The following is a 24,940-nucleotide window of genomic DNA, read 5'->3' as shown; positions in this document are numbered from 1 at the left end:
GATTTGGTCTTGAGGAGAATGGAAGGAAATAACATTTTCCAGGGTAAGCTGATCCAAACTTGGAGCTGTGATGTGAGGTCAGTGGTGGGCCGAGGTCTGGTGGGCGTCAACAAGACAGATGTGACACTTGATTGCATTGCCAGTGTCGGCATCCCATAGCCACCCCCGTTCTGGTTACTGCCCTCTCGTCTCTACACTTTCTCATGCGTCCAAGGCCAGATGTCCCACAAAGCCTTAAAGGATTCCTTGCACCGACACCCGGGAATTCTTGGTTGGCAAAACATTCAACATCAGCAATGTCCTCATGGCAAACAATATAGCAGAAGTAGTAGACGAGCTTTTCTGAGAAGCCAGAGAAAACAAGGGGTGTTATCTAAAGGACGTTCTTTTGAACGAGAAACAAAGTATTTATTTGCTCTTTTTGAAATCAAATAAAACTGAACTGAGTGCCCCGGATTGCAGTGGGAGATGAAGAGGACAAGGCAAGTTTGCAGAAAGCTGAAAGGCTCCTGGGGGCCCTTCTATCTCATATTTCAGAACTGATTAATGACGGAATAGAAAGAGAATACAAATCGTACCTAAGCTGGGATGAAACCGGAAAAAAAATTTCACACACGGTTTTCTCATAATGTACTTCAAGTTGGGAGCTCGATCAATATGAGGGAAGTGAAAGGAAAATTTACTATAGCTAAAATACAGCCTAGTTTTAATGGTAATATGTCAAGTCAAGTCAATTTTCTTTGTATAGCCCAATATCACTTATGACAAATTTGGCTCAAGGGGCTTTACAGCAACACAAAATCCTGTCCTTAGACCCTCGCATCAGATAAGGAACAACTCCCTAAAAAAAAAAAAAAAACCTTTAACAGGGAGAAAAAATAGGAAGAAACCTCAGGGAGAGCAACAGAGGAGGGATCTCTCTACCAAGATGGACAACGTACAATGGATGTTGTGTGTACACAATTTACAGAATACAACAATGAAAGAGGATAACAGCATTATAACGGAATTATAAAATATATGAATATGATGCGGAGGATGCCAAGCAGCGTCCAGACACCACCAGAACAGCCCAGGACCCGAGCCACACAACCAGCACCACCATGCAAAAAAAAAAAAATGTTAAAAAAAAAAATCAGTGATCCAAGAACAAATTTTCCTCCACACATGACTAACACCAAATATCACATGCAACAGGCATTCTTTAAAACTGAAATACGGGTTGGGGTAGAATTTACCACCATAGTGGGTTGGTTTTCCAGAGAAGTTTAAGGCCAGCAAAGGAGGCTATGTGAGAATGCAGTGGTGCATTACAGTGAACTGTCATATAAATTGGGCTGGTTCACTAATGCAATTCTACTAAGATAAGTGAGAAGAACCTAGGAGTGAAATTGTGACTTTTTAAACCAGGGGCGTTGGATTGCTGCTTTGAGGCAATAGGAAGGAAAGGCCAAGACTTCCTCCCCGAGGAGAGAGACTGTTCAGGGGTCAGGAGAAGGAAACGGATGAAATGAGTTCCCCTTACCCTGTCTTGACATGACAAATAGAACATAGTGGAAACCAAAACCAATGTCTTATTCACAACTCGGAAGATTTTTGACAGGATTATCCCTTTTAAATGCGCAGCCTGACTTTTAAGTTTCAAAAACAGCCAAAGTTTGACAACTCCTGACATGGCTATGAGAGAGATTCACGATGGGCTTAAGTCGTTGTCATTTTGTTGACTCAACTACCATGCTGAAAGATGAGACAAGTCTGAACATTTTACATTGAAACAACACTTTATGGCGAGAGTACTATGAAACACACTCCTGTGTTTCAACCGCTGACAAGCAGATTTGAGGTTATGCGCCGCCACTTGTCCTGAGGGGAAATTCGCTCAGAAAAACCAGCCAGGGAATGTCTGGAATGCTTGAACATGTCATCGTTCCTGAAACGTTCAAGTACTGTTGAAGAGCTCCGTCACAGCCCCAAGTTTCTCAAATGAGCATAAATGGACTAAAAACAAACATAACATCACCGTCTTGGGAGCTATCACTCTACTGGTCTCCCTTCAACTTCTCAGAATGTGCAAATAACAGATTCCTCACAACAGAGACCGGCCTTAAATTAAAATTCTGGTTTCTTTACAACCAAGCGCTTATTTTCATACTTTTTGGCCTTATACATATCAGTTATACCAGTTTACACACCGGCTTCATTTGGAAATGCCGATGCTAGACAGGGCATTAGATCTCAAGCCTTAAACCTGTTCTTTTAACAACAACAACAACAACAACCAACCAAACCCTAGTGCCTCAGATTATGTACATGATTACCTATTATCTATGACTTCTCAGTTGTGCTTGCTGGGTAGTTTATTGATAGTTACTACTAACTTAAGTAAGTAAGATGATCGTTCCTGCAAGTTGGACTGGAAGCAGCTCAGCAATGTGATCGTCCATTGACAATGTTGGATATTTTGAGCACTAACTTTTAACTTGCACTTTTGTATACACTTCAAAATTCTTAGTAAAAATTGGAGTAAATTGGACTTGTCTAAACATATCTGATGCTCGGGTTCCAATGCCTGGAAATGCGTTGTTGTAAAGATGAGTTCAGCAGTGGTGCCATATCCAAAATCTACACAATGAAGTGGATGAGTAAGATGATATCATAACAGATATGCACGATTGCAAAAACAATGAAAAGACTGGCTAAAAAAAAAGATCCTATTACTTACTCCAAGGCAAAAAATTCTCCTGGAAGGCAACTTTTGTTAAAATACTAATGAGGGAAAGTGCAGTTGAGATCATTTGAGATCGGCTGTTAAAGCCTAGCCCCGGTGAATGACTGTAAATCCCATTGGAAGGTCATAGAGCAAGCAAGGCACTCTGCTGCGTGTGATGTATCTACTGCTGATTACAGTTGATTGGATAGGGTGAGATAAGTGAGACAGGCGACAGAGAGCTAGTGCTCTGTAGGTTGTTGTATTGATGTGGCTGTCAGGGATCCAGGACCTGACTGGGGTAAAAGGTACAGCCAATGGATAGAGATTACAAGAGAGACGTGTCTGGCATTTTGAACCGACGGCTATGTAAGGATCCCTCCAACTATGTTCTTGAAGTTAACCTCAACCAAGCCCTCTGCTGCCATGTAACTCATTCTGTCACAAACCTCAGCATTAAATTAATTGATACTGGTACCAAACTGAATAAACAGCCCATATAACAGCCCAATAATCCACTCTGGATTTATCCGATTGAACTAGTTCCTTTTTGCCTCAAACAAGGTTACAAATGTTTTATCACTAGCTTAAAAAAAAAGGAAGATGAGGGCATCCGGGTGGGTTAGCGGTCTATTCCGTTTCCTACCAACATGGGGATCGCCAGATCAAATTCCGTGTTACCTCTGGCTTGGTCGGGGGTCCTTACAGATACAATTGGCCGTGTCAGCGGGGGGGAAGCCGCATGTAGGTATGTGTCCTGATCTCTGCACTAGCGCCTCCTCTGGTCAGTCAGGGTGCCTGTTCAGGGGGGAGGGGAAACTGGGGGGAGTAGCGTGAGCCTTCCATGCACTACGCCCCCCTGGTGAAACTCCTCACTGTCAGGTGAAAAGAAGCGGCTGGCGACTCCACATGTATCGGAGAAAGCATGTGGCACTAGGCAGCCCTCCCCGGCTCGGTAGAGGGGGTAGAGTACAGACTGGGATGGCTCGGACGAGTGGGTAATTGGCCAAGTACAACTGGGGTGAAAAATGGGGGGGTGGGGGGTGGCGCTGTACTACGGCAACTCGCTATGAGCTGCTCTCTCTTTGTTATTTGTTTTCCTGTTATATGTCACTTCTGTTGCACAAAACACGTCTTACACAATTACCTATGATTGCCAGACTTTACTGGACATAAGATTAGACATTCCCAACAACTTGAAGCCATGGGACTTGTTGAGAGATTACTTACAACAAACAGGTACCACCATGGAGTAATGGCTGTAGACAGCACTGCCGGAGGCGAGGTAAATGAGGTTGTGCTCTGGTGAGGCGAGGACGGTGGTATGGCTGGCAGCCATATCAACATGTACCCTGGCTGCGCCGAATGACGGCAGCTAAGCGGGTACGTACTTGGATTGGAGACCTTCCGGGAAAATGAGTTGCTGTAGGAAGTGGTGTTGGTGGACCAGTAGGGGGCAGTCTTCCCTCTGGCCCTAATTTTAAAAAAAATCCCAGTGTAGTGATGGGGCCACTGTGCTGATGAGACATTAAACTGAGGTCCTGACTCACTGTGGTCATTAACGATCCCATAGCACTTATCACAAAGGGCGGGGGGAGGGGGTATCCTGGCAAAATTCCCAAATTGGCTCTCTCCATCTAGCCACCTAATCATCCCCCATGTAATTGGCTCAATGATTCCTCCCTCTCCACCTCAAGCTGATTTGTGGTGAGCGTTCTGGCACAAAATGGCTACCGTGCATCACCCAGGTGGGTGCTACACATTGGTGGTGGTTGAAGTTATTTCCCCCCCTTCAATGTGAAGTGTTTTGGGTGTCTAGATAAAGTGCTATATAAATGCAATCCATTATTATTATTATTGTTACCTGGCCCCTGATTCCCAGCATACTACTGTCTAATGTCCAGTCCCTCGACAACAAGGTGGATGAATTTAATTGCCGAATAAGCTCTCAAAGGGACATGAAGGACTGTTGTATGTTCTGCTTTACAAAGACTTGGCTGGGCCCTAATACACCTGATAGGGCTATACAACTTGAGGGCTTTTCTGTGCACCGCATGGACCGTTCCATGATGGCTACTGGCAAGGTCAAGGAAGGTGGTATGTGCTTCTTTATTAATAATTCATGGTGCACTGGTGTGGAAGTAGTCTCTCAGTCTTGTTCTCCAGTGGTGGAACAACTAACAATAAGGTACAGACCATTCTATCTCCCAAGGGAATTCCCCTGGGTGTTGTTAACTGCTGTCTACATACCATTGCATGCTACTGCCGCAGCGGTGCTGGACAAACTGTATGGAGCCAATAACAGGCAGAACTTGCACCCTGAGGCCATTTCAATTGTGGTGGTGGACTTTTAACCACTGTAACCTAAAATCTTTGCTACCAAAATTTTACCAGCATTTCACCTGCCCAACCAGAGGCAATAAGACTCTCGACCACTGTTACTCCATGGTTCAGGCAGCTTACAGTTCTATCCCACGACCTCACTTTCAGAAATCCAACCACCTGTCAGTGTTCTTGCTTGCTGCCTACAAGCACAAAGTGAAGCGCACACAGCCCACTGTGAGGACAGTACAGTGCTCGACTACAAAACATGAATCCAAACTTCACGGAAGTTTTAAATCAACAGACTGGTCAATCTTTAAGAATTCAGCCTCGAGTTTGGATGAGTATGCTGAATCAGTCACTGGCTATGTTAGATTCTATGTGGATAACTGTATCCCAGTACGGACTATTCGCTCTTACCCCAACCAGAAGCCCTTGATTAACAGCGACATTCGCCTGAGGTTGAGGAAGCATACCACTGCTTTTCAATCGGGGGACGAGGAATGCTACAAAAAAAAATCCAGGTAAGACTTTCGGACAGCCATCAAAGCCTCTAAAATACAATATAGGGACAAACTGGAAAATGACTGCAGTGGCTGACTCGCGGTGAATGTGGATGGGGCTGCAAGCAATTATGGACTATAAATCTAAACCCAGTGTGCATATCAACACCACTGCCTCTCTCCCGGATGAGCTTAACAACTTTTATGCACACTTTGAAGCGCACAACTTGGACCCGGCAGTACAGTGCTCACTCAAAAGTCGATCTACAGGTGACAGAGGCTGATATGAGTAAAACTTTTAAAAGGGTTAAGGCTTGTAAAGCTGCTGGCCCAGGCGGCATCCCTACCCATGTCTTCAAGGTATGTTACACTCAGCTATCTCAGGTTTTTACTGACATTTTTAACCTATCCCTGTCATTGTGTGGTTCCAGTGTGTTTTAAGAAAACCACCATTGTGCCTGTACCTAATATAACACCTGTCTCTTTCCTCAATGATTGCTGACCTGTTGCTTTGACCTCTGTTATTATGAAGTGCCTGGAAAGATTGGTTATATCATATATAAGCTGTAACATTCCTGTTACCCTTGACCCATTATAGTTTGCCTACTGTTCCAACAGATCTGTAGATGGCGCTATCTCATTTGCTCTGCATACTGCTTTAATACACCTTGTAAAGAAAAAAATACATATGTCAGAATGCTGTTTATTGACTACAGTTCTGCTTTTAATACAATTGTACCATCTAAACTAGTGTTTAAACTCAGAGGTCTTGGTCTGGGCAACTCTATATGTAATTGGCTATTTGATTTCTTGACAGTCAGGCCTCAGACTGTGAGAATAGGTAAAACATACTCATCCACATTAGTTCTTGGAACAGGTGTGCCTCAGGGCTGCTGTCTCAGTCCCCTATTGTACAGTCTGTTTACACATGACTGTGTTTTCATATATGATAACAACAGCATCATTAAATTTGCAGATGACCCCACAGTAATTGGACTAATAAGTGACAGTGATGAGGGGCCTATCGGAGGGAAGTGGAAGATTTAACCATATGGTGCCATGATAACAACCTTTCTCTAAATGTGAACAAGACAAAAGAAATCATTGTTGACTTTAGAAAGACCAGAGAAAATCACACTCCTATTTCCATTAATGGGTCATCTGTTGAAATTGTGGACAAGTTTAGAGTTCTCAGTTTACACATCACGGACACCCTCACATGGTCTCTCAACACCAAATGCATCCTGAAGAAGGCACAAAAGAGACTATATTTTCTCAGGTGTCTCAATAGTTTTGGTATGAGTACCAAAACTCTTATGAGCTTTTATGGCAGTACCATGGAGAGTGTCTTGACGGGCTGTGTCACAGTGTGGTTTGGCAACCTGACTGCTCAAGACTGCAGACTGCTGCAAAGGACTGTAAAGACAGGAGCAAAAATCACTGGCGTGGAGCTACCCCAACTTCATTATATTGACACCCCTCACTGCAAAAGGAAAGGCTAAACATCATTAAGGACACCAGCCACCCCGCTCATGTTCTGTTCTCAGTCCTTCCATCTAAAAAAAACGTTGCTGGAACATCAAATCACACACCACCCATCTCAGTAATAGTTTCTGTCCACAGTCAGGTTGCTCAACAGCTGACACACCCATATGCACCCTACATTGTTGTGTTATCGTGTACTGTACATTTTTTGGGGCTATGTGAACTTGAAATAGAAATGTATTTATTCCCAGTTTATGATCTCAAAAAAATGGATGACACCTCAACCATTAACCTTGTTACAGGAAAATTAAATATAGCAGAATAAGCAAAGGAAATAGAAGCCAGTTCACTGAGCGTGTGCATGAACCTGACACCGCCCTTATTTGAAAAGATGGTAATTGTCATCAACATTGTTTTTCCAAATAGGAAATGAAATGAAACCACACTTAAACATATGCCACTGCTAAACAATTCATGCCAGCTAGGAGATTGTTCAAGATATTGGAAGCGACAGTGAGACAAGAAAAGACCAGAAAAATGTCAAGTCTGATGAAGAAAATTTCTTGTATTCTTAAGATGAGACTCGGTCCGATCAAACACGGAAGGATGATTAGAGAATTGTTCATTTCCTCTTCTCCACTGGGGCAGATGGAGGCTGACTGAAAGGCCATAAGGTCTAGCTAACCTTGAAGAACTGCCAAACCACAATTAAAAATTCCATCAGTATGTCACCTAAGGGACACAAAGGGTAACTTTGCACATGACAGAGACTCATTAGCCATTTTTGAGTTGCTGTTATTTTGTTATTTTGGTTAGTCGAGACAGAAAGTAAGTATTCTTTGGAAGACATGGCAAACGCAACTGCTTGGACACTAAAGAAATAATGTTCTTCTCATTTAAATGATTAATTATTCAACATTTCCTCATATCAGAGGAGTGCTCCATAAATGTCTTTTCAGTCACAACATGAGGAAACTGCAGATGGATGACTCAAACTTTTCCCAAGTACATCAAAATGCCCTTTAGTTTTAAATTTTAATGACTGTACTTTATCAATCCAGTTGCACAACACACATGAAGCCCAGCTTTTCTTGACTTCTTAGAACTAGATTAAAAAAATAACTGATTTCCTTTACTGTGGTTTTGAAAGCAGCTTTTGCCTTCATGCACATCCCTGTATTCTGTGCTCCAATCGGGTTGAAGCAAATCAGTCTGACGCTCTTGACTAAACTGAACACTCTCGGCTGAGGCGGGTGACAGGTGGTGGAAGGGATGAATGGGCTTGGCTCGTAGGCCCGGAGCCACTAGGCTCTCAATGCAATGAGAAAAACCAGGCCAGTCATCTGAGAGAGTGAGCGAAAAGAGGAGCAAGAAAACAGGACTTGGTAATTCAGAGAGACAGAGGGGCATGAAAATGCCATATTTATCACCTTCGGGCTGGCTTGGCTTTCTTCGAAGGGAGAAACCCAACACTAGTCCTGCTGGGAAGCAGTGAGGAACAGGTACACCATGGTCATGTGACCGAGACATAAAGAGGGCAACTGTTTTTCCTTTTGTCTCAAGACACATGGGCTTTCCTCTCAGATGTGAGGCTGCTGGCGCAGAGCAACTGCACAATGGCCCACATTGATAGAGCCTCTCAAAATCGCAGTACCAATTTTGGAAAACTCGGCACAGACAAAAAGCGTGACTGAGAAATAGTTTAAATTACGTCCCGAATATTACATAGATACATTGAGGAGAAAAATTAGTTTGATGTAACATAGCTGCCAATTGGCCCTTTCTACACATATGCCAGCATGACCTGCCAATGTAGCCAGGTGGCCCAATGCCTCAGCGTCCTTGTCTAAAGTGGCTGTTCCTGTCACACAGGTTAAATAAATATGGTACTGAGTGCATCCCAGAAGGGCAAGAATATAAATAAGACTCTCATATGCATCTTTCACCATGTTGAGAGGAAATAAAGAATGCTACTTCCATTTCACTTTACTAGTGAAATACAAAAGTACATATTTCCTCAGAATAACTGTTAAGGTGTCTATCAGAGTTATGGTGAATGGCTATTTTATAGTACTATCCCTGTAATCGCACTAGTAAGCAACTTCCTGACACAGGCAACACATTTCAACAGTTATTGGCACATATTTGCAGTCAGCAGGCCAGGCGGAAACTTAAGTTTAACCTGTAATGGGGTGTATTTTTGTCTCTCACCCTAAAAACACACGCACGCACGCACGCACGCACGCGCACGCACACACACACACACACACAACTCACTATTATCAGTCGGAGAGTGGGGCTGTGATCTGTCCCTCTTTAAATGGAGAGTTTTACCATCTACTACAGCAAAACGGCACCACAATGCCAAAGCCCCTGTGACAGGAATAGAGACAGAGGAAAACGCCGGATGGAAACGAAGAGAGAGGTTGTTAGAAAGACAAGCTGATTCAAGCTGAGACATGTTGCCTTGCATGTTGTTCAGTCAGTTCAGTGTTTCCATGACAGAAAGAGGGTGCAGGGAAAGAGACGGAGGAACAGAGTGAATATATAGGCTAGACAGAAAGAAGGCTTATGAAATGTGCATTAGCCTTGCACTCACTTCACACAGAGCTTACGCGTGCCACAGAGCTTAAAGTCATGTATGTCAACACTAAAACGAGTGCTTTGCAGGAATAGAAGGACACACTCACTTTGAAAAATAATGCAGAGTTTTAAAAAAAAAATGCTAATGGCATTCAAGATCAACTTAAACTCACAAGGGGCCTATATGTACATGCCACATTACAGAAGGTGGTTTGTTTCATCTTGGGTGTGAAAGATGACAGATGATGATCTTGGTAATTTGATTTGGAGGTTACTATTGATTTATAAATTCAGTTAAGTATTACTAGCCATTTCCCATAGGCTCTTGGTAATAGCAGAAAACACCTTTTTACAAATGTCGTGTCATTTTGAGAAATCATTTCATTGGTCTGATTTTACTGCAAGCCACCGTAATTAAATCTAAGCATGGTTTGTAATGGTCTATACCCAACATGCTTTGATGACCCTGATGAAGGCCACAAGCCGAAACACGTGGATCGAGATGTGTTCTTGTGTATAATATAAGTGTTGCAGGAGATTTGACCTCTTCAGACTTTTTCCTTTCTCCAGGCACCTTGGAAGTTGGTAAAGATGTGCCAGAAACCGCTACTCTGCCTATACTCAAAATACAACATAACCTATAAAATACAACAATTGTGGAGGTATATTTTTCATAATACCATTGTTATATGTTTTCTTAGAACAAAATACTGTACTATTAAATCTATGTACATATAGTTCCAAAGTGTATACCATCATACCATATGTCCCAACTCTTGTTATAAATTGCTTGGTTAAAAAGTTGTTCCAAGCCAAAGAATTAAGATCCTGACTCACAAATTCACATGGAGTCACCGAACACAGCATTTCACAGATGGTGAAAATCATGCTGAGGAAAACTAGACAACTTCTGCTTCTTGTTGGAAAAAAGCTTCAAAGCCTTGCCTCACAGCTAATCTAAGGGGTAGACAGAGAAAAGAGAAAAACTACCCAGAAAACCAAATTACAGGGAATCCTGTACATTACAGCTGAAATGGGCACACCCTCTTTGCTTGATACAGCGGGTTGTCTTCCTGCTTTTTTGGCCGGATCTCCAGTTCCTTGCCCCTAGCTGTCAGTCAGACGTTAATTCTAGACTCCCTAAATCAATCAATCAATCAATCAATCAATCCCAGTTCTCCGGTTTTTAAAAGGAAGACTGCAACACCGAGTTTCTCAATCTCTTGTCATCTCACACATCGAGCAAGCAGATAACCATAACACTGCCTATTTAATTAAATGTTTTGTGACTATTCAATCAAATCGATATCCGAATCTATTCAATTTTGACATTCGCAAAACTGACCGAAAGCCAATTCAAGCAGGGCAATATATCGATATCGTATCAATATCATTATGTGAGACAAGACAGCGTCTGGGATACTGATTATAGAAGTACTGTAGTATAACTTAAGCGTCATCATTCCCTGGTCCTAAAGGATGCTTTACAGTGAAGCGGTGCAATATTATCAAATTATCTGACTGCTTTAGCGGAGTGAGACGAATAATGAATGCCTCCATCTGCGATCGTTTCTCAAAAAAATTCTTCTGTATAAATATGTTATGAAAGCACAAATCGTCATTCCCAAAATATTAACACACGACCGACATTGAGGAATTCAGTCGAAAATACAGTGATATTTGATTTTGGCAGTTCGGGGTGCAACGATTAATCGACAAAAATCGATGACCAAATTGGTTGCTAACGAATTTAATTGTCGACCTCGGTTACGTCTTCGAGCATGTATTTCACGTTGTGGACCTGAAGTAAACGTCGGCTGCCCTTTCACCAGAGCTGGTGATGGAAGTAGCTAAGGCGTAAGGCAGGGGTCCCCAATAGGCGGCCCGCGGGCCACGTCCGGCCCTTGACGGGTTGATTTATGGTCCGCGAGAATTTTTGGAGAAATGCCAGAAGGAAGATTTTTTTAAATTTCCCTACTAAAAAAAAATTAATTTCTTAGTAAAAGTAAGACTAGTAATATATCGAAAAATAGATGAAAAATCTCTGTTTAAATTATAATACCTGCAACGTATCGACACCAAAACAAACTAACGAACAACATGCTGCTGGAGGTCGAGTGGCCCGTGGTTTTAAAAGTGGCCCTAAAAGTGGCCCGCTATGAAAAGTAATTGGGGACCCCTGGAGTAAGGTATCGCTCTGAGAGTTGCACATGCGCAAAAGCGACCGAGAACGGAAATGGAAGCGACAGGGCAGGTAAACAAAACGGCAAAATGGCGGCGGCCGATGTAACGCCATCGCGTCCTAAAACATCTAAAGTCTGGGACTTTTGCACTTTGGATATGTCTATGTATTTTTGGATGGAATAAATATTTGCCATGTTTGTTTTGTAATGAACTTTTTTCAAGAATCTGTACATGAATATGAACAATGTTCAATAAAAATATAAAGTCTGGGAGCATTTCGCCCTCAACTTGGCAAAGAAAAGGATTAACTGCAAGATTTATAAGGTGGAACTTGCTTATCATGGGAGCACATCAGTAATGTATGAGCATGTGAAGAGGAGGCACGCTGGGCATCTGGAACGGTGCGAACGCCCCTCGGTAAGATAGCTTGTTAGCTAGCTAGCTATGCATAGACGGGGTTGTCATGGCTTTTAACATTAACATAAAGCCATTACAACTCCCGTCTATACCGGCGTGCAGGATTCTAAGAGTTTAAAAGAGTAACGTTACCCTTTTGCCTGACAAATGTCTTTTTTTTAAAAAAAACATTTATGCAGTCCGACTCCGAAGAAGATTAAAGGTACCATGTGGATGGCTTTATGCAAAAGAAGCAGACGTGTACACCGCAGCAAGCCACTGCCCTCACCGAGTCGATACTAAACATGATGGTCAATGACATGAGCTATTGTTTTGTGAGATTCGTTATCTGACTATTCGATTAATCCTTTCAGTAATCTTCGACTATCAAATAGTCGTTAGTTGTAGCACTAAATCACCCAGCCTCAATCCTATTGTCATGAACAGGCTAAAGAAAATAAAAAAAATCAATACTTCAATCAATACTGACCAAATAAAAAGCGTGATGTCCCTGTCTTTAAAGTCTATTTACTGGGAGGTCTGTCATGAAGTGGGAGCTTCCTCCCATGACAACATCTTGCGCCTTCATAAGTGTTACTTGGTCCAAACAAATAACCTACTGCGGATTCCCACGCTGATAATCATCAACTAATGGGTTAAAAACGTGTTATTATCGGTTGCTCAGAGAAATACAACTATAAAATTAATGCAAGTCGTTGGTGAAGGCATAACGAATGAAAGGACAGGCACTTGAACAGGAACAGTGCCGTGGATGTAGGGCAGTGTCGGCAACAAAGCGGTACAGTAACTTTCCTGTTAATATATGTGTGTGTACATAAGCACTGGTTAAATACATTTTGTGGAGATCAGACATTTGTAATACACTTCCCGATCATCAACCTGACGGACAAATCAAGCTCATCAACTCGCAAATCAAAATGAGAGCAGTTGAAATGAGACTATTTGAAACTAGACACACCCTCTGTGTAAACGGAATAAAATGTGAACATTGCTCGACCACCAGTCCCACTGAATAAGCTGGCGGTGTTCACCGCAGTAAGTAATAAAAAGGTACATTTTTAGTCATTTCTATATAGAGGTTTTTGGACGGACACATGGAGTAGGAGAGTCTCATATCCATATCCAGTTTCTTTTCTTCACATTTCCTGTCTCAGCATTCCGCCGTCCAAACGACAAAGGACTCCGGGATTAACACGGCAGGGTGTTTCGTAAATGTTGTGCCATCTTACCTGAACATAATTGTTCTCGCAATAGTCTGCGACTCTGGTGAGGTTCTGGTAACTCTCTACGAGCGCCCTTTTGCCGGCAGGAATCTCTTCCTCTAACAACATTTGTAGCTCTGCCATCTTACATCTCTCCGCAGAGCCTCTCCTCGCTTTCTCCCCCTGTGATTGAAAGCCTCTGAAAACTCTGCTCCGCTATTATCGCCCACCCCCATTACGGGGAAAAGAGAGAAGAAGAAAAAACCCAACAGCGCAATTCGGCTAAGGGGTTCTGGGATATGTAGTGCTACCCCCCACACAAGTCTATAACAAGTAGCCAGAATTTACTACGTATCCCACAATGCTACACTGCATCGACTGTCACTACACATCCCACCATCCTTTGGTTAGAGTACAATGTTTTGTTCAGTTTTTGTATCGATATAATATCAATATATGTTATGAGCTCGTGATGACGGCGAAACACTGAGACACCACGTTAACTTTGAGGTTTCCGATTCTCAGCAATGCTCTCGGTTTGTCCGTTCCATATTCTCTTTAAAACACGTAGGGCACCGCGATAAACTAAATGAAACTACATTTCCGCCGAGCGCACGATGAGCGGTGCATTGTGGACCTTGTAGGAAATATCTGATTCGCGTATTTCCGTAGTTGCCAAGCTTTGCCAAAGAAAAGACTACAAATCCCTCAGCCAGCTCCTCTTGTCATTATTGTGTCGTTCATGGCGTCTGTTGGCGAGCTAAAGAGGGGTCGCCTTCTTGTAAGTAGATAGGCCAGATCATTTAATGGTAAGTTGCACATAGATTTTATCCATTTGTAGTTCAGTTAATCATTAGTGACGTTTATCCTTATAAACTTTTGGTCATTCGGGGGCATGTCGCAAACGACACGGTGTGCCCTACATAGACAAACGACACAACCTCCTATTGGTGGTTTTCTCAAAGGTGTACCATTGTTATTATCAAACACGTCGACATTGTAAGACGTCCCGGCGTTGAAGAATAAGTCTCTTCTTAATGCTTGATATGAGTAAACATGATTGTAAGTTTGTGCCTATGCAGAGATCAAAGTGCCAATCCATGTTTGCATGTTGCATTTGTTGTAGTCACGTATTTAATCCTTAGGTTTTCTGCATTGACCGTCCTAGTCTATCACTGACATGATGGATTGCGTTAGTATGGAGGATGAAAAGCATTTGGCAATGCTGAAGTTTGAAGCGGCTGTCAAAGTGATCAAAAGTTTACCTCCAGACGGTGAGTGCTAGTCTGCAACACTGTAAAAGGGGTGGGGGTAACAGAGCGGGTTTAGACATTGTAGACCTGTTTGGAAAGTTGAACAACTTGGTTGGTTGGTGTTGTATCTTGGGTGATTTGCAAGCCCGCATACTGTACCAGCAGCACATGTTACTGTATGCAAAGCAGACTCAGTTCCCACATCACTGGTCTACGGTTGCTTTGATTATATACTTAATTTAAGAGTTTGAACAATGAAATTTCAAGTTGTGGGAGATTGAAGCAGTGGGTATGGACAGATACTTTAAATAATTGCAAAATGCAGATTCTATTTTTACCATATAGATTTCTCTCCCTCAGGTTCTTTTCAGCCTTCCAATGACATGATGCTGAAATTCTACAGTTACTACAAGCAAGCCACACTAGGCCCATGTAACATTCCCCGTCCTGGGTTCTGGGATGCTGTTGGCAAAGCCAAATGGTACTGGTAACTGGAAATGGATAGTCTGGGTACATTTTCTAATGCCTAACATGTTGCTTTTGCTTCCACGTTCTCATCAGTTCACTTGGAAAAAACAGGAAGAGTTAAATATTGTGCTTTGGATTTGCTGCAGCGCTGTTATTCACTGTGTTACGTGACCTATGGACTTCAGTTATGACACAAACTGTTACCTTTCATCCGCTTTGCAAGATTTTTGTAGAACACTACCAAAACATTTCAAGATGTCACGATTTTATCATAATCCAAAATTTTATCATTCATATCAGCTTTTGTATTATTTAGGATCAATTATATAAGATCATGCCAAGGTTACGTAACATTAAATCAAACTGGTGGTCAGTTACTACTTCAGTTAACCTCAAAACTCTGTTTGGCTGCAGGCTGGGGGAAAAAACACATTGACCTGAAGTAACCATAAACTTGTTGAAAAAGCTGCAAGCTCACCTGAAGTAAACAAACTTATTGACAAAGCTGCAAACTGGCATGGAATAATCAAAACTGTTAAGACGAGCTGGAGTTATACATACATACATACTTATGTGTGTATGTGTGTGTGTGTGTGTGTATATATATATATATATATATATATATATACATACATACATATATACATATACACACACATACACATATCTATCTATCTATATATCTATACATATCTATATATATCTATATATACATATATATATAATCGATGCATTTCATATATATATTACTGTTTAGGGATGCCTGGAATTCTCTTGGAGATATGTCAAAGGAAGAAGCAATGGCCGCCTATGTGGAAGAAATGAAGCTGGTACATTTTCTCCCTCCATAATTTAACATAGTAAATTCAAACGTAAAGACCCTTATACGGAATCCAATGTCGGTGATGTTAAATCATGGCTACAGAAGCACAACAGCAATTTGATTTTAAAGTTGAAGTTCATTTTGATGTTTTTACTGGATATAGGATTGAGTTGCTGTCCTTTTGACTCAAGGTGACCCCACTACTGTGTTTGACCTCTAGATCCTGGAGGGCATGCCCATCACAGACGAGGTGGAGGAGTTTCTGCGGATTATTGGCCCATTTTACGAACTGGTGGATGAGAAGAAAACGATCACTCAAATATCGGACCTGAGCACAGGTGAATGAATCTACCTTACCAGTCATTTTCAGTCTGTTTTGCTATATCTTTTAAAGTGTTTTGAGTTTAACCTTTTCTAATTTACCTCTGTTGTATGCTCAGCCCGTTTGACAAAGTTTGCTAGGCAACTTGAAGGCAAGTACAATACTGTGTGTATAAAGCCTTAAACGCTGTCTTTTTGTCTGGCGTGGTTGTTTAGTTCCATATTGATCTGAATATAAGATGACCCTGATTATAAGACAACCCCTGCCCACTTTCTTTTTCAAGGCTAATTTTTGGAAAAAGACCGAATCTTGTTTTTTAAAAGAAAACATTTATTTGAAAATAGTGCTAATAAAAACACATTGACTAAAACAGGGTAGGTTGTTGTATTTAACATCTTTAAAATAAAATCATGTTTTCAATATATTTTAGATGAAACTGTCACATTCAAATTAAATAAAATGTTATCACATTTGTAAATGAATGACTTATGGTATTTACTAAGTACCATAAAAATAAACTGTAAAATACCAATTAGGCTATCCATCTCATGGTGAAAAAAACAACCATGTAGCCTATCAAATTTTCAATAACTGCATTAACCATTGAAGTGAAGTCTTAACTGTAGAACAGTCTTGAAACAAATCTGACAGAGAGAAAAACCAAGAATAGGTTAAAACCTAGTATATGGCTGGTCCGTGACTACATTTAGAAAGCAGCTGTTTTGACATCGGTTCCGTGAACAGCGGTTGTGCTGGACAGCAGTTTTCAAACCGTGATTAGTTATACAGTCATCTAGCGTGAAATTATTTTTTATATGAAATAATTACCGGGCTACAATCACTGCCGCCATGATCACTGGATAGTCTGTGCATGACGCGTACAAATGTGCTTCAGTTACCACCAACTGTCTGGAGATGCTAGTAATTTTCACTCTAACTGCATACGGTTATTAGCGCTGGTGTTTGTGAATTGGACTTTTTTGCAATGAGGCGGTTCAGTAGTAACCACGAGCAGCAATATATTGTAGTGAATTCGGGGGGCAGCCGGAAACCACCGCAGCTAGGACGTGAACCCAGTCGACTAAAGGCTTTAGTCGACTGGTTAACGTAGTCGCCCGTGGTGGTGCGGGAGATCCGGGTTCGCGTCTAGGCTGTGGTAGTTCCTGGCTGCCCCCTGAATTTGCTACATTGGTGTCAGAAGTGGGATGTTGAGACCGTGAGGCCATCGGAGGCGCGTGCGCCCAGAGGCATGAGGGAGCTGGTATGCTGAAGCGCAGGGACCGGGAGACCCAGGTTCGTGTCCCAGCTGCGGTGGTTCCCGGCTTCCCCCTGAATTCACTACATTGGTGTCAGAAGTGGGTTGGTGAGACCACTTCCCGAAGGAGAGGGGTAGTGTAACACCCTTGAATGAGTAGACTCGCTATCCAGTTGGCGAACAGGTCGGATCCTTTAGTCGACTGGTTAACGTAGTCTCCTGTGGTGTGGGAGACCCGGATTCGTGTCCTGGCTGCAGCGGTTCCCGGCTGCCCCCTGAATTTGCTACAATATTATGTTCATTAGCGTTCGAATTGCTGCACTGAATCATGCCCAGTAGGGTAACTTCCCACTTTCATGTTTACCAGCAACGTCGTTGGTCGGCTGGCCAATTGGTCGTTGTTAGCTGGAAACGTCGTTGGTCACCTGATCCAGCGGGCCCAATCGTGTCAAACTGATCACTCAGTCAGTCACCCACATTCGTGTTTGTAGGCCTTGCCCCGCTGGCCGAGCCAGCCAAAAACAGGCTCGCAGGCTTGCGTCAGTCAGGAGGGAAAGACTCGTTTTAAAGATATTTGGCGCCATCTGTTGTTGTGAATATATAAGACGACCCCACTTTTTTCAGACGTATTGCCAGGAGAAAAAAAATCGTCTTATATTCGGATCAATACGGTATTCTGTTTTTAGTGATGTAGTGCAAATGCTTTTAGTGCTTGTTACAATTCCAGTTTCTTGTGCTTCTTGTGACCAACTTGAGTTTTTATTGGTTAAACATGGAAATTCACTGAGATTACCAAACTTTATTTTTTTTCAAATCATTCAAAATGCTACTGTTATGTGATTTCTTATGAAACTGCATTAGGTCTTTGGTCAGCTTTCCCTTTGACCAATCAATAGTTTTAAGACTGTTGTGATCCTGGCATCCAGGTAGCGTAGCAGTCTATTCTGTTGCCTACCAACACGAGGGATCGCCGGTTCAAATCCCAATGTTACCTCCGGCTTGGTTGGGCGTCCCTACAGACACAATTGGCCGTGTCTGCGGGTGGGAAGCTGGATATGGGTATGTGTCCGGGTCGCTGCACTATCACCTCCTCTGGTCGGTCGGAGCGCCTGTTCGGGGGGAGAGGGAACTGGGGGGAATAGCGCGATCCTCCCACGTGCTACATCCCCCTGGCAAAATTCTTCATTGTCAGGTGAAAAGAAGCGGCTGGCGACTCCACATGTATCGGAGTCATGTGGTAGTCTGCAGCCCTCCCCGGATCAGCAGAGGGGGTGGAGCAGTGACCAGGACGGCTCAGAGAGCGGGTAATTGGCCAGGTACAATTGGGGAGAAAAAGGGGGAAAATTAAAAAAAAAACGGCTGTAGTGATCCTTATAATAATACATTTACATATCCATCCATCTATTATCCAAGCCGCTTATCCCAATCGGGATCACAGGATGCTGGAGCCTATTCTAGCATTCTTTGGGCGGCAGGCGGGGAGACACCCTGGACAGGCCGCCAGACCATTACAGGGCCGACACATTTACATATAATGCACATAATTGACGTCACCAATAAGAGGGCGTAGCTATTACACACTGTTCTATTACAGTAAGTCTTTTTTGATACAGGGTTTGGATCATTGATGATAGAAAAGCCTTCAAAGAGTTTCACAAAAAGTATCATCAGGACCATGGAAATGAATGGCACTCTGGAGAGCCGGCCTACCAGGGTCAAACCAAAGGATAAGCCTCTTGAACTGAAAGAGAAAGAGGAGGAAGTGCTAGAAGAGGATGATGATGAGGAAGATGATGATAATGAAGATGAGGAAGAGGTAGTGATAACAGAGGTCAAAAAAGGTAAAAATGTGAAAATATATGGCCAAAGTTAGTTTACTGTTTCTGTCTTCAGCCTCTGGGATCATGTGTGACCTCACATGCCCAGGTTAAATTCTGCTAAAGGTTTCTTTTCTGTTTTTCACACCCACTCTGCATTACTTTTTTGTTGTTTGCAAATACAAAGATAGATATATAAGTAAATACATATTTTTACAATAATAATCAAGAAGTGTGTGTTTGAGGGACAGAAAAATGTCAGAAGAATGTTGTGATTTTCCTTTGGTTTTATTTCAGACAAGAAAGCAGTATCCTCACTGCCAAAGAAAAAAGGAACAGCAAGAAGATCCAAAGTGCCCCTGTCAAATGGTAAAGTAGCCAATGGAGTCACCCATCTGACCAATGAGACTCACTCCAAGGCGGCCCTGAACCATGATGGCCCTCCGGGGGGTACAGTCAGCTCCTCAGAGTCTCAGCTCAATGGGCATCATATAGGTTAGGAACCCAGGAAGCACCACAAAACACTGCGCATTATGCTTTGATCTCACTTTTTTGGGACTTCTACTTAGTTCTCAGATCCAAGCACAACAGGCAGCACAACAATACTTAAGATTAGCTTCACTCACAAAATGTCCATGAAATGACTCTTGGATTACTTCCTTGCAAGCTCACTTAAATGGCTACCTGTCCTAGTGTATCCTTGGTCATGTGATGTGATAATCTACTAAGCTTTATTCCCTGATGTAGGCAACTCAGCATTTTCCTTGGGGCATTGGGATCTAACCGTTCAACTGCTCTCGAGCCAGTTTTACAGATTGTATCATCAATGGCTGTGTTAAACTAGCATGAAGAGCCCCAGTCTATGTCAATAACCCCTTTTCCTTGTCCTCAGGCTCCATACTAAGAATTAAATTCTCTGGGTATGCAGAAAATTAGCGGACCTATGTACAGAGTAAAATGGGGAGTGTATATATATAAAAAAAAAGAACAAGAAAACTGTAAGAGGGTAAGTCTGATCTTTTTATCATGTTGTACCTTACTTACCGACTGTAGATCCTAGTGGAGACATGGTTACTTCCCATCACTTGGCCAGCGACTCGGACAGTGAAGTCTACTGTGACTCTGTGGACCAGTTTGGCCAGGAAGAGGCAAGAGAGACCCACACAGACACACACACACACACACACAGACAGAAACACACACACACACATATGTGTTATATACACAGAAATAAATAAATCTATATATAATTTGTATGTGCAACATCCCCAGAGCTCAGAGCATAACCACTCTATGGATGACCTGGAGGAAGAGGAAAGTCAACTCCCACTGCCCCCTCTGGGAGAGCCACAGTTAACATCCGAGACCCAGGAGGATCTCCAGGGTCCGCCAGAGGGCATCCGTTTTGGGGGGGAGGATAGCAAAACAGGTGGCGCCATCTCTCAGAAGCAGAGACTGAATACAGACATGCCAGACGGTTCTGTGGTCAGAAGAGGAAGAGGTAAGACCTCAAGTGAGGTTAGGAGATCAACTTGATATTTAGCATCCAATGTACACCTTGGAAGTTCACTTGAAAAATGATCAAACTGGACTTCTGTGCAGTCAGGGTACAAACGTGTGTTGTCTTGATGCCACCCTGCATTTCAGGCTCCAGATCTTCGAGCGTCGGCTCTGGGGCCCAACAGTCCATGCAAGGTTGCGGAGATGGCGATGGGGATGGGCAGCCCCGGGGAAGAGCCGCAAGGACACCAGGAGGGAACCTAAACGAGCAAATTGTGGTGGCTTTGGCCAGACTTCAGGAAGACATGCAGAGTGTTCTGGAGAGATTGCACACTCTGGAGGCTCTTACTGCTACCCAGGTCTGGCCAGTACTTCAATCTACATCAATCTGAGAGAAAGGAAACAAGTCCTGATCTCATTGAGAGCAGTAACTGCAGTCTGTAAAGGAGGCATTTTAAGAGGAACAATCATGATTTGCAACTTTTTCCTCTATGTGTTGCAAGGGTAACAATCCATCAGCAACTGTAATACTGAGCAGTCCTCTGTGTGGGAAAGTATCTGTCGTGATCCCACTGGCAGACACTTTCCTGCATAATTTTGGCTGCATTTCAAATTCACACAGAGGACTGCTCAGATTTTTTTTTTGGCTGCTAGTGGAGTGTTATCCTTACAACATGGAGACAATGTTGAAAATCTTGATTGTTTCCCTTTTAAGGAGAGATGATAATGAAGTTTGATTAAGAACAACTGGCCATCACAGTCCTAGTGTATTATATCCCATTTAGACTAGTTAAAACTGTCGCTTAGATAAGATATTCTTTGACATAAGGATCCTTTTGTGACCTTATTTCCCCCATTCCACCCTTCCTCTAGGCAAGATCAATGGCTCTTTCCCCAACATATGCACCGCTCCCAACAAACAAGAGCAGTAAGGTACACAAGACTTTTTTTTTTTAATTTGAAGTAGGTTCACAAGTTTGTAAACCAATAATGCTCTTCATATCATTCAATAAATCCCGTGTCACAGCTGAATTAAAGTTGCATAGACTTGGGAAGGAGCTACTGTGATGTTCCAGTTTGTCTTCTATGATGAGCCAAAGATTGATTTGAAATAATTTTCACGAGTGGGTTTTTTTTTTTTTTTTTTTTTACATTTCTCCATCATTCAGAAACCAAGCTGGTGGCCTCTCGATGTTTCTCCCAGTACTCTGGCCTTTGTTGTGATATGGCCATTTGTAGTGCAGTGGATCATTCGCCTGTGTCTTCAGCGAAGGAGAAGGTATTTTTAAACTACAAACATAAGGTTGAAGGTTGAATTTAGAGTCAGTGGCATACTTATTAGCTACATAACATAGCTAAAGGGATAACGTTATATGGGGTAGCTAAAGAATACAAGAATGGTAAGAAGGCAAATGCTATTAAACTATGTATGCGCTTATTGGATACTATGATCATTGTTTTTGCTGCTGTTGGCAATACTGTGTGAAAGTGAAAGTGGGTTTACATTGATGATGAGCAGCATTGCCCATTTAGGGCGATGGCACATTAGCTGGCAGGTATGGACATTGGGCTCGGGATGGAGACAGTTCACTTTATTTCTATTATTTATTTATTTATTTTAGATTCCTTATCTGCTAGCAGGTTTGCAACACACTTTTGAGCATTGTTATCCCAAGTATCTCAGGATTTTCCAAAAGTGTAAAAAACCAAAACTAACATGGTTCCTTTTCTTTTCTCTACAGGCGAATGAACTGAAACTGCTTTACCTGAGAAGAGTCGTCTCAATCTCTACGGTTGGGTAGCTAATGGATGTAACTCCCTTATGCTTAAACCCACGTCTCAGTAATTAGCTTTTGCACTATGACTTTGGCACTAAGTAGTGAGTGAGTGGAAGAAAGCTCCCAAGTCTGATAATGATGGAAAACCGAAGAAAAATGTATGGAATCACAGACTAAGGCTATTTGTTTTTTGTTTTTTTTCGTAATAGATTACTTCAGAGGGAAAACCTTTAGTTGGAAAATTTTATAGATGTTAATAGAATAACTACAGAAACTTTCTGTATTGTCCACAAATAAGAGTTTTGGTGCACCTAAATTGGCCCTTAATATATTTTTTCGTTGAAGCATTATGCTTCGCACGGTTGAAAATTGTCACAGCCATTCACTTTCATTAGTTGCTCAGGCAATGCTGCTATAATGTTGTCATATAACTGTAGTTTTAAAAAGATTGAATGTATTAACATATTGTTTGACACTTTACATTTTTTTTAAAATCTAATATTTTGTTGCTTTTTAGCAACAAGTAGAAAGATGTTTTTCTGATCAGACTATAACTGCGGTTTATGTTTTAAGCGACAGCTAAATGTTTTGCTATAGGTTAAAGAAAGTTCCTGTTAAGTTCGTATCACTTAGCATAATACATATCAATCCAGATTTTACTTTGAGATGATGTTGAGTCAATTTCTATCTCATCACTGTTTCCAAATGGAAAAGTGCCTAAAGATGACAAGGTACACTCGTAGGTGGCATTACGGTTGGGTGCAGTTCAGCAAATATCTACCGGTATTGTAGCATGTGCTCCAAAATTGGACCAAATTCAAAGAGAAATCCCACTAACCAGTGAGCAATGAGTCGAAGGTACAAGTCTGTCTTGACTGTCAGAACTTATCTCTATCCCATTGGCTTTGACCACACGGAGCCTTATTGTCACCAAATAGTGATTTAATTAAAACATTAACTTGTCTGTAGAGATCGCGTTAACTCTGTATTTCATGTTTGTTTTGTATGTTATCTAATTTAAATGTTTTAATGTAGTGAAATAATTGTATATGAGGACATTGTGAAACTTTGAATCAGGTTTTGTCTGAATGGTAGTCCTGTATGGCTTTCTTTGTTTGTCCAAATATTAGAAATGATCTTAAACCTGTTATGTAAATTGTGTACAATAGCTATACAGGTCAGAAAATTGTTAAACTGCAATATTTTAATTGCAGTCCCTGTATTAATATAGAATATAATGTATATCATATTTAACAAGAGGTTTGCATCTGCAATAGCACTGATAATCCTGCCAGAGCCATTATGTTTTATTGAATAATAGTTACCTTTCTACTGAAATGGACTAAGGCTTTCTCAACCATTCTGCTTTTGAGCAGAGTGATGTTTGCATGTAATTGATCATGTAAGCCGCGAATAAAGTTTTCATAAACCATTTTGATTTGCCTGGTATTCATTCGCCAAATGCCCCTTACTTCATCCATAATAATGAATTATTCAAAGTAATCCCTCTCCTAGTCTCCAACCTGTAACCTTGGAGGCGTATCAGGCTATTAAACCTCGGTGAACATGTTCAAATTCAAGTTCAAGTACTTTGTCACATGCACAGAAATACAAAGTAAAACATGCAGTGAAATGAAGAGGGGTACTCCGTCTGTCATTATGTGAAAAGACAGAGACCTAGATAAAAGACCAAAGATCAGTGCATTTTTTCCTCGTCAAAACAAACAATAAATTAAAAAAACTAGCTGTCTCAAGTATGTGAAAGGTCGTATATGTTGAGAGTTCTTATGGCCTGTAGATAGAGCTTCTCTTTAGTCTCTCTGTTGTGGCCCTAACACTACAGAGGCATCTACCAGACCCCAATAGCCTGAACAGTCCGAGAAGTGTCACTCATGATCTTCTTGGCTCTCGTCCTCACCCTTCTGGTGTAAGTGTCCTGTAGGATGGGGAGGGATGTTCTGGTGCTGCGTTCAGCTGAACACACCACTCTGCAATTCAACTCGCTCACGGGCAGAACAGTTTCCATACCAGACGGTGATGCAAGCTGTTAGGACGCTCTCCACAGCCGAGGAATAGAATGTCTTCAGGATGGAAGGTGAGACCTTGAATTTCCTCAGCTTTCGGAGGAAGTAGAGCCTCTGTCTGGACTTCTTTAGAGTGTGCTGAGTGTGAAGAGTCCAGGTGAGGTCCTCAGCGATGTGTACGCCGAGGTATTTAAAGCTGGAGACCCTCTCCACAGGTTCCCTGTTGATCTTTAGTGGGTTGTATCCTTTCCCCTGCTGTCTCCTGAAGTCCACCACCATTTCTTTGGTCTTGCTGAT

The 24,940-nt window shown here is 42.0% G+C and overlaps 2 protein-coding genes across 9 annotated transcripts in view; one reads left to right on the top strand and one right to left on the bottom strand.

Annotated features, from left to right (window-relative positions):
• Window positions 1-13,624, bottom strand: part of abi1a (abl-interactor 1a) — a 78,789-nt gene extending 65,165 nt beyond the window's left edge. For all 8 annotated transcript variants that reach the window (XM_056299684.1, XM_056299688.1, XM_056299685.1 and 5 more), the window contains exon 1: window positions 13,431-13,624. In XM_056299684.1, coding sequence (XP_056155659.1) covers window positions 13,431-13,547 — 117 coding nt within the window. In that variant the 5' untranslated portion in view covers window positions 13,548-13,624. The remainder of the gene's footprint in view (window positions 1-13,430) is intronic.
• Window positions 13,625-14,110: 486 nt separating this feature from the next.
• Window positions 14,111-24,174, top strand: acbd5a (acyl-CoA binding domain containing 5a). Its single transcript, XM_056299419.1, has 13 exons — window positions 14,111-14,212; window positions 14,549-14,677; window positions 15,017-15,137; window positions 15,882-15,954; window positions 16,168-16,285; window positions 19,138-19,365; window positions 19,639-19,836; window positions 20,395-20,489; window positions 20,614-20,854; window positions 20,989-21,200; window positions 21,715-21,774; window positions 22,011-22,120; window positions 22,584-24,174. The coding sequence occupies exons 2-13, from the start codon at window positions 14,584-14,586 to the stop codon at window positions 22,594-22,596; spliced, it is 1,563 nt and encodes a 520-aa protein (XP_056155394.1). The 5' UTR covers window positions 14,111-14,212; window positions 14,549-14,583; the 3' UTR covers window positions 22,597-24,174.
• The last annotated feature ends 766 nt before the right edge of the window (window positions 24,175-24,940 follow it).

This window comes from Lampris incognitus, chromosome 19, assembly GCF_029633865.1.
Source record: "Lampris incognitus isolate fLamInc1 chromosome 19, fLamInc1.hap2, whole genome shotgun sequence".
NCBI classification, from domain to species: Eukaryota; Metazoa; Chordata; class Actinopteri; order Lampriformes; family Lampridae; genus Lampris; species Lampris incognitus.
Note: the sequence above shows the minus strand (reverse complement) of the source record. Positions and strands in the feature narration are given on the sequence as shown.

Coding starts and splice junctions, on each gene's coding strand:
- acbd5a (XM_056299419.1), top strand. CDS start 14,584: ATGATGGATTGCGTTAGTATGGAGGATGAAAAGCATTTGGCAATGCTG. Junction 14,678..15,016: donor CAAAAGTTTACCTCCAGACG/GTGAGTGCTAGT, acceptor TCTCTCCCTCAG/GTTCTTTTCAGCCTTCCAAT. Junction 19,366..19,638: donor GATAACAGAGGTCAAAAAAG/GTAAAAATGTGA, acceptor GTTTTATTTCAG/ACAAGAAAGCAGTATCCTCA.